We start from the raw sequence: 9,339 nt of genomic DNA, 5'->3' as shown, positions 1-9,339 counted from the left end.
TCTCACCATCCCTGGCTCTGCAGACCACACATGCAGTACAAGAAAAGGCTGTTGTGTCAGACCTCAGCAGCACTGCTGAGCTGCTCCATCCCCCCTGTGTGCTTCCACCAGCACAGGTGCCAGGGAAGCTGCTGTACCATCTCAGCAGGCCACAGATGTCCATCAGAGAATTGCCGAGTGACCTTGGCACAAGAAGTGACCTCAAGGCCTTCCCCACACCGAGCGGGTTTCTGAATGGCTGCCATCCATCACTCACTCCCTCTGCACTTTGGGAGCCGCTGGCACCAGCACACCCACACCATGCCCTGTTTAACACGTCCCCGTACGGCACCAGGCAGAGGAGTGCTGTCACCCCCATTTACAGGGTGGGACTCTGAGACAGAGAGAAGTGGTTTTAACAGCACGCCTGTGGCAGAGCAAAAACTGAATCTTGTTCTCTTATGTTCCCAGTTAGCGCGTTAATGACCTAAATTCTGCATCCTTTCCCCATCCATCGCCCAGAGGAGCGAGGAGGCATTGGAGGAGAGGGTGTGGTAGCACAGGCAAACAGTCAGCATCCAAACCCATGGCCCTCTGTGCTGAGCACAGACAAAGCAGGGGATTGAGTGGCACCAACACTGCCCTCATGAACCCCGGTAGGGTTGATCCAGGGAGGGGAACCTGGCCTGTGGAGAAGGACAGCTCCACAATGTCACAGCATTTTAAGCAAGCCAAGGCTGGACACTCCAATGGCCAAGTACCCTGCGGAGCCAGGTCAGCAAAGCCTATGGGACACTGAGCACCAGAAGCAGATTTTTCAAAGAGCCTGCACATCCCCTCAGCCTGCCTCAGCAGCTGAACCTCTAACCAGCTATCCCACGCAAGTCCATATAAGAGACAGCCTGCACCAGATGCAGCATCTTCCCCAGGCAGCTCAATTCTTTACATAGGAATTAATCAGCCTCAAATTCAGCAAGAAACAGAGCGGGGGAGAGGGAGAAAAAAGGAAGCAGGGAAAGGATGTCACACAGTGAGGGGGTTTCCAGATGCACTGCGTCTTCCCTCCCTGGCTGATTCCAACTGGGAGGCTCTGGCTGTGTGCCAGGAACATCACCTGGGAGGTGTATGCAGGTTCTGCCTGCTCCCCCAGCACGTACGGGCAGGAGGAACTCAGTGTTCAGGATCTGCTGGGCGAGGAACTGAAATCTGAAGCTGGAGACCTCCCCAGTGCCCCGGAGTGTGCCAGTGTTCACCTGCACTGTACAGCAGTGACAGCAGCCAAAGGACCAGGATGAGGAGCTGCTCATCTGTCACAGGCAGATGGCCTCAGGCAGTCAGGGGCAAGCAAGGGAAAGGAGCCCCTTCATGCTGTATCTGCCTGCCTCATAGGGATTTTAGTGGGCAAGTAGCAGGGTGGAAGTGTGCCAAGGCAATTTACTTGGCTATGAAGCTTTCCCTCCAGAAGAGCCATGGGTGAGAAGCAGACACTTTTTGAACTAGGTAACTGGATTGGGGATGGGTGATTAATAACCTTTCATAACCCACAGTTTCAGTGTGGGAATAGTGTGTCAGAGCTACACAGAGAGGCTTTGTTCCTACTTCCTTCTATTACTTACCTCTTAATGCACACACACACTCCTCTCTGCTATCTCCAGTCTCTTCATGCAAGCTCTTCGAATAAATGCAATAGGCACCTTGGAGGCATCAGACACAAGCCAGATGGATGCAGAAAAAGCCAAACTTGGGGCTAGACCTAAAGGAACCCTGCCTTCCATTTAATCAGATATTTACTCAGGACTGCCTCCCAAAGCATCCCAAACATTAATCCATCAAGGGCTGGCCTCAAGAAGCGACTCAGGGCGAATCCTTTGAGCTTGGTCCCTTCTTCCGTGTGTTCACAAATATCTGAAAGATCATTCAAATTCATCTGGAATAGACCTTCCAAGACATGACTTGGGGACCTGACACGGTGAGTGCAGGTCTCAGCCTGGGTAGGTTTGGTCTGGAAGAGCTCTGTTGCTCTTCCCAGAGGCAACAACCTTAGGTGTGGCGGCTTCATTTTCCCCTTGCCCTTCACATCCAGCTGGTCCAGAAGCTGGGTTCAGGGTGAGGGTGGCAGGAGGCTTACCCAGGCTGCCACAGCATGTGTCGCTTTTTGGACTCGGGCTCCAAATGCTTCTGCTGAGGGATCAGTGGAGCACTCTCTTGGTTGACATCTGGTGAGGAGGCCCACAGGATCACCATGCCTACCCACGCCCCTCATGCAGACAATGTATTTCTCCTTTCTGGACAGACTGTGTCCATCAGTTCTGTGTTAATGGCCAGTCAGTGCAAGTGTCCAGAGGGAAATGGAATGGAGGGTAGGAGAAAACGTTTGTGGGAACCCCAGGAGACAAAATGAAATTGTCTTTCACATGGTCAACCCCGTACAAGAATGGACAACCTGATCATTTGAGATACTAATTAATCAGTGATCATGGTAAAATTACGATGTGGCTTGAGGAGTACCTCTCTGGAGTGGTACTCTGATGTCAAGAGAAGATATGAGTGATGAAAATAAGAGCCTGGTAGACATCCCAGGAAGATGTCACTGGCCCCCTGTTGGGATGGACTTGCTGGTCATGGAGTGTGTGAAAAAGGGTGCCCCATGACTGAAACTGGCAGAAGGCCCTGTACATACACCAGCCTGATGGAACTGTGTCCAGCCCAGCTTCCCTCACTGGAAGATTTTGCTCCCCCAGCACCAGGGTGTTTTGCTGTTGAGCTGCATAAACACACTTGCTCTGAGCTTCTTGTAGCCTCAGTCTGTGAGAGGACACAAGAGCACACCTGACAAAGGTCTGCAGAAACAAGCAGTCATATGGAGAAAGTAGATTAAGGGCTTTTGTTCTAGCTCCAAACCAGAACAAAAGGATGTATCCTGCCCACAGAATTGGAGGGCAGCAAATTCACAGCTGAGAAAAACAAATACTTTTGCAACCCACACCTGATCCCCTCACTGCTGGGATCCAGGGAGGCCATGCCAGGGGAAACACTGAGGTCTGATGACGTAACTCACAGTCACGGCCGTGGATGCTGACGGAGGGGACGCTGACACCTGTACTTTGCCCAGTACGTGGTTCCCATTCCCATCCCGCCTCCCTCCGAGGCAGGCAGTGCTCTCCTGCCTGTCTGCAGCAGGAGTCACGGAGCTTCTGGCGCTCTCCTCTCACTGGGAGGCATGCTGGGCTAGGTTGGCATCAGGCTGGAGCCTGACAGCAAACCCCCCATTCCTGTGCAAATACGTGTGCGAGTGTGCAAGGAGAGGCCCCGGGCATTTCCCGGGCACACACACACAGGTGGGCATACTGCCTGGGAGGAAGGCAGGCGGGCACAAAAGGTGATGCAGAGGGCAGCTGTTCCTGCAAGGCAGGTTTTGGTGTTCTCATTTGTTCTTTTTTTCTCTTGTTCCCTAGGGAATTTTAAAGGTCTGTGTAAGCAAATCGATCACTTCCCTGAGGATGCAGATTATGAAGCCGATACAGCAGAATATTTCCTCCGTAAGTCCGCAGGCTCTTTTTGCAATGGCTCGTAGGTGCTAGCGTCGGGGGCCTTTTGTTTCTGAACCCGGGGTGGTGGAGACACAGGGACCTGTGGGGCTCAGTGGAAACCCCAGAGCCTCGTCACCCCCTAAAAATGACTCCACTCTCATTTCCCAGGGGCTCTGCCCATGAGAAAGTGCAAATTCAAACTCACAGAAACAACCAATGGCATTATTTTTATTAGCAGCGATTAATTGTGATGTAAAAATCAGAGTCTTAATTCAAATCCACTGAAAGGCTGCTGATTGAGCCTAAGGTGAGACTGGCCTAGCTGGGGCAGCGTGTGTGTGTGTGTGTGAGTGTGCATGTCCTCCTAAAGCGGAGAAAGTTTATATTTCCTTATCTGGTACTCCAGTGGCACCAGACTTAAGAAATTAGCTGGATTTTGTCTGAGGAGCTCTTATTGCTGTCTTCACCTTTCCCCAAACACCGCTTCCCTACAGAGGCTGCAGATCTGATCTTTGCTGGTTTAAGTGATGGGAGCAGGCAGCGGGAATAAGGACAGCCAGAGCCCTTTGAAGGAAAGACCTGGTGCTCACTCAGAGCCCCTAGGAGAGATGCTGAACCCTAGGCACAAGGCATGTCTCTAACGTCTACAATGTCTTGTAGCCCAAGCTCCAAGTCCAGCCTGAGATGTGTGAGTGAAGCTCACACTGCTTTGCGCAGCAGCATCCTGGCAAGCAGGACAGATCCACATCATGCGTTGCCTGCCTGGTTGCCCTCTCCAGCCAGCATTTTCACCCCCCTCAGAGGCAGGTACTTACTCTAACTTTAGCACAACTGAACAGGGAACACTCCTTTTAGGTCTCCACCTTGCCATCCTGCCCTCCCTCCACAAGCCCAACGTCTTTTGACATCATGAGATTTTCTCCCAACAGAAATTTGAGATAAGTGCTTTTGACCTTCCAAGGTTAATCATCAGAGGCTTCCAAAGACCGGGAGTCTTTCAGAATAGCTACTTGTCATCCGGGTGTGCTACAAGCCAGATGTGGAAACCCAGCCCTGCGGCAGGGATGAGAGAGATAATTTCGGATCTGTGAGGCTCATTTGTATGTGAAAAGAGGCAGATCTTATGCTGCTTCCTCTTGGTTTCTCAAACAGTCCTTCATCCACTGTAAATTGTAAACAACTGAGGGAGATTGCTTCTTTCAGCTGCCTTTCTGCAGCACCAGTCTCTTAATTGCTGCATGGCCCCTGAACAGCAGAGCTGAACACAGAGGTTTGATCCGGTTTGGCACAGGGATGCCAATGGTTTGCAGGCTGCCTCCGAGGGCAAATCAGCCTTTGCAGAGCTGCTTGGGAGCAAGGAAGCCGCTTGCAGCATCAATTGCACTTCAGAAAAAGAGTTTGGGGCAGGGGCCAAACATCACAAGAAGGATGGGTTTGTTCCCTCAGAGAGAACAAGATCTGAAGACAAAAACTGGCCCAATGTCAGGACCTGACAGTGTCCCCAGGGTAGAGCCCTTTTTAAGAAAGAACCAGGTTCAAAGAGGGATTTGGCAAGTCAATAAAGGATGATTTGGGTCATTCCTGAGGGAACTGGGATTTCTGCTGGCTTAGACCTGCCTGGAGAAGGACCCCACTGAACAGCTTCTTCCAAGAACTTCTGTCAAACCGGAGTCCGTGGGTGCTCTGCATGGGCGATGCCAGCGGTACCATCAGGAACAACTAGGAAGTTGTTTATCCATATCAGAGTAGGCAATTCTCTCATGCCCCAGGGGACCAGGACAGTGATGGAGCAGTGTCCATGGCATGGCTAGAGGGTTTTAGCCATTATTTCTGCCAGCCATCCAGATAAGGTGTATAGGATTTTTGAAATCAAATGCCTGTTATCAGAGAGGAAGCAGAAGCATCCCTGTGTTTCTTTACTAGCAGACACAGACGAGTTTAGGGAGCATACGCCACCAGCACCTTTTCTTTAGGCCACAGGCTCTGGAGCCAGGAAGGCTGGATGATATTTTCCTCCTCTCTTGCTGGAATGGTCCTCCTGAAAGGCTGAGGAAGACTGCTGTCCTTCTCCATTACAGGACACCTGCAGCTTCCCATATCAGTCAGCAACTTTGTTTTCTCCCCACAGATGTGAATTTCAGAATTAAGACACAGACAAAACTGACGTAGTCAGGACCAGGTTGCAGGACTGACCAAGCATCCCCCTAGAAAGCCTCTCAACAGTGGGTGTCTGTTTAACGTTTTCTTCCTGCCATTTAAGCTTCCCATCGTCAAATGCCACCTTGTTTTCCAGAAGCTATTAAGATGGTTATTACTGTTATCCTGTTCCCTGAAACACAGCCAGGTAGAACTGGAAAGCAAGCAAGAGAGGTTTCTCCCTGCCTTCTGCATTCCTCATGCACAAGCAGTTGGCTAGGCCCCCCTCAAAGAGCTGATTGCTTGAGCCTAGCAGGATCCAGAGGCCAACAGGGTCTTTGAAGCAGGGTCTCTGCTCACTTAGGAAAAAGTCCTGCATTTGCTTCATTGGATTCATTCTTGCAGGCAAGGAAGGATTCGCTTTCATCCCCCCCTTCCAGATCTTTGCTCCACAAGCAGAATTGCACCAGCCTGTCTGATACCTTTCTTTATCAAGCAAGGCTTCATTTCACACTTTAACAGCTTATTTTCTCTTGTGAAGGGAGGAAAGAAGGCCTTCCTAGTTAAAAAAAAATAGGAATATTCTCAACGCAGACTCAGGCAGAGCTCGGGCTCCCACCGAGCCGCCCACGAGCGGTGTGTGCGTGCATGCCCATGTGTGTGGGTGTGCGTACACACAGACTTGGCCTTTCGCTGTGGGAACACGAGTCAGGCCCCCCAGAAGCTTTGGGGTATGTTTTGCATGCACATACGAGCATATACGTGCATCTGTGCATCTATGCCATTGCCCTCTGCTGGCTGAGCTCTTCCCATATCGACCGATGGAGAGTGTGCGTGTGTGGGAGCTGGCACATCCAAACCATCACTGCCCTCTGGAAGCAGCCCAGTCATTTAATCACTAGGTTAAGCTCCGCATTTCAGCACACAGGGCTGGGACTGTTTCTTCTCAGTCCTCACTGCAGCTGCAGAGCAGTGCATGGCACCACGAGCTCCTTCTCAGCCCTAAAAAAAAAAAATCTCCTTGAGATACTCATGCACTTTTGGGAGGATTCGAGATTGAGCAGCTCTGCAGGAAGCATTTGGGTTGCTGTTCTTTGAAGTGCAGGCTTGAGCGGCAGAGCCCTGCAGAAGAAGCTGAGTGGTGCCTGGGCTCCCCCTCCAGCCCACAGTCCCCCCAAAACAGAGGAAAAAACAGTGTGAGGGGGCACAGACAATGCAGGCAGGCTCCCAGCCCAGCCACCAGCCCCACAGCCCCCTCTGCCCTGCCATGCTGAACCACCAGCTCTGTGGCAGCAGCAGTGGCCAGGGCATGGGAGGGTTGCTTTGGACCACCCTCTTTTTCTGACACACTTTGTTTCTCTCTCCCTCCCTCCCTTCCTCCCTCCCTCCATCCCCCAATGCCTTTATCTCTTCTTAAATTACTCCCCTACTGCACACTGCCCTCTGTCTCTCCCCTTCACCCCCATCCACTAAACATGCTCACGTGCCCCCGTCCCCTCACTCCGGTGCCATTTCTCCATGCCCCTTTTTCCTCTCTCTCACACCTGTGTTGTTCTTTCTGTCCCGCCCTCCCTCTCTCCTCTGCAGGGGCTGTTAGAGCCTCTAGTATTTTCCCGATCCTGAGTGTGATTCTGCTTTTCATGGGTGGACTCTGCATTGCAGCCAGCGAGTTCTACAAAACCCGACACAACATCATCCTTAGTGCCGGCATCTTCTTCGTGTCTGCAGGTAAAGGGGTGCACAGGGCCTGATGCCCCGGGGGTGGGCTCCAGGGACTGGGGGGCTGCCCAGCCAGGACGTTGGGGTACAGTTGCCTAGGCAGGAGTGTGTGCATTTCCCAGCCCTGATAAGTCTTATTCGGGCTGAAGGCAGCATCACAAGGACGCCTCTCCATCCCACCTGCTCACCCAGCAGAGGCAGGCAGGGAGAGGCTTTCCTCCTGCTTGGGAGCTCACGGAAGGAGAGTTTCCCTAACGTCTGTCATCTCTCAGGGACCAGGAGTGCGGTCCAGGGAAGTGGCAGGCACATGAGGAGGGTTTTGCCTGAGCTTCCCAAGGCAAACTGTCCATCCAGGAGGGGATGCAACCCGTCAGCCCCACCACTGCCATGTGTGACCTTCCTGACATCTCCTTCTCTCTCCCCTGCCGGATGGCTTGCAGGTCTGAGTAATATAATTGGCATCATCGTATACATATCAGCCAACGCTGGAGACCCCTCCAAGAGTGACTCCAAGAAGAACAGCTACTCCTACGGCTGGTCCTTCTATTTCGGGGCCCTGTCCTTCATTATAGCTGAGATGGTGGGAGTGCTGGCTGTCCACATGTTCATAGACCGGCACAAACAGCTGCGTGCCAACGCTCGTGCCACGGACTACCTCCAGTCCTCCGCCATCACCCGCATCCCCAGCTACCGGTACCGCTATCAGAGACGCAGTCGCTCCAGCTCCCGCTCCACCGAGCCTTCACACTCCAGGGATGCCTCTCCTGTCGGGATCAAAGGGTTCAACACCCTGCCATCAACAGAGATCTCGATGTACACCCTGACCAGGGACCCACTGAAGGCAACCACCACCCCCACCGCCACCTACAACTCCGACAGGGATAACAGTTTCCTCCAGGTTCACAACTGTATCCAGAAAGAGAACAAGGACTCTATCCACACCAACACAGCCAACCGCCGGACCACCCCGGTATGAAGCCGTCACCAGGAGCTGAAAATGGGGCAGGAACAGGCAGGAGGAGATGGGGGTGGGCTGCAGGGTGGGGAGGGTGGAAGGGGGCAGGGGGCAGCAGGGGGGTGGGGAATGAGGAGGTGGAAGTGCCCCTTGGTGGAGTGGGGACCTTCCCAATGCAAAAAAAAAAAAAAAAATCCACAAAAAAAAAACAACAAAAGCAAACAAAAAACTGACAAAAAAAAACCACAACAACAACGAAGGAACAAGCAGATAAGCAGACAAACAAGAGAGTGAACAAAAAAACAAATAAATGAAAAGGAAACATGAGGAAAGAGACAACAGTGAAAAAAATTCTTTAAAAAAAAAGTAAAAGAAAAAAGAAAAAAAAAGAAAATCCTTAAAACTGAGAGAAAGAGATTTAAAAAATAGAAATAAATTTAAAAGAAAATGCATGATTTCCCATGTACCATTATTTTAACATTTAATAAAAACAGATTAAAAAAATAAAAGGGAAGCAAGAAATAACAAATGACAATAAATCAAGTGGGAGGAAGAGGAGGAGGAGGCAGCTTTTTTAATTTTGGGAGGTTTTATTCTTTTATTTTATGGTTTGTTTCCCACTTACCTTTAACCCAGCACAGGCTTCTTGGGGAACAGGGGATGGGGGTTCGGCCTCCAGTGACTTTGGTGTCCTTGGGCCAGTTATGGAGGATCCTGGGTGCCGGAGTCAGCCATGACCCCCTCTGTTCCCCTGAGACCCATGGCGATCCGCTCCATTCCCCTGGGATCCGTGGGGATCCGCTCGTCCTCCACAGATCCATAGGGGTTTAAAGTGACCCTAGGAAGCGCAGGAGCTAATGCTGAGTCACCCTCCACAGTGTCCCCAGGGGGCTCCCCACTTCTCCAGCCCTGGGGACCCTGGGGTTAACAGTGACAGTGCAAAAAACAAACAGACACAGTAAATAAAGACACACACAGAGAGATAAAAAAAAAAAAAAAAAGGACAAAAGAGGTTTCTTA

At 51.4% G+C, this 9,339-nt stretch overlaps 1 protein-coding gene across 1 annotated transcript; it reads left to right on the top strand.

Annotated features, from left to right (window-relative positions):
• The first annotated feature begins 7,120 nt into the window (after positions 1–7,120).
• On the top strand, positions 7,121–8,380 carry CACNG2 (calcium voltage-gated channel auxiliary subunit gamma 2). The gene is made up of 2 exons (XM_059847913.1): positions 7,121–7,373; positions 7,805–8,380. Exons 1-2 carry the CDS (start codon positions 7,121–7,123, stop codon positions 8,338–8,340), a joined length of 789 nt encoding a protein of 262 aa, XP_059703896.1. The 3' UTR covers positions 8,341–8,380.
• The last annotated feature ends 959 nt before the right edge of the window (positions 8,381–9,339 follow it).

This window comes from Haemorhous mexicanus, chromosome 5 (assembly GCF_027477595.1).
Source record: "Haemorhous mexicanus isolate bHaeMex1 chromosome 5, bHaeMex1.pri, whole genome shotgun sequence".
Taxonomy (NCBI): domain Eukaryota; kingdom Metazoa; phylum Chordata; class Aves; order Passeriformes; family Fringillidae; genus Haemorhous; species Haemorhous mexicanus.
This window is presented reverse-complemented; position numbering and strand designations above follow the sequence as displayed.

Excerpts from the sequence above, each read along its gene's own strand:
- CACNG2 (XM_059847913.1), top strand. The coding sequence starts at position 7,121 with ATGCTCACGTGCCCCCGTCCCCTCACTCCGGTGCCATTTCTCCATGCC. Across the intron at positions 7,374-7,804 it reads CATCTTCTTCGTGTCTGCAG|GTCTGAGTAATATAATTGGC; the intron begins GTAAAGGGGTGC and ends GATGGCTTGCAG.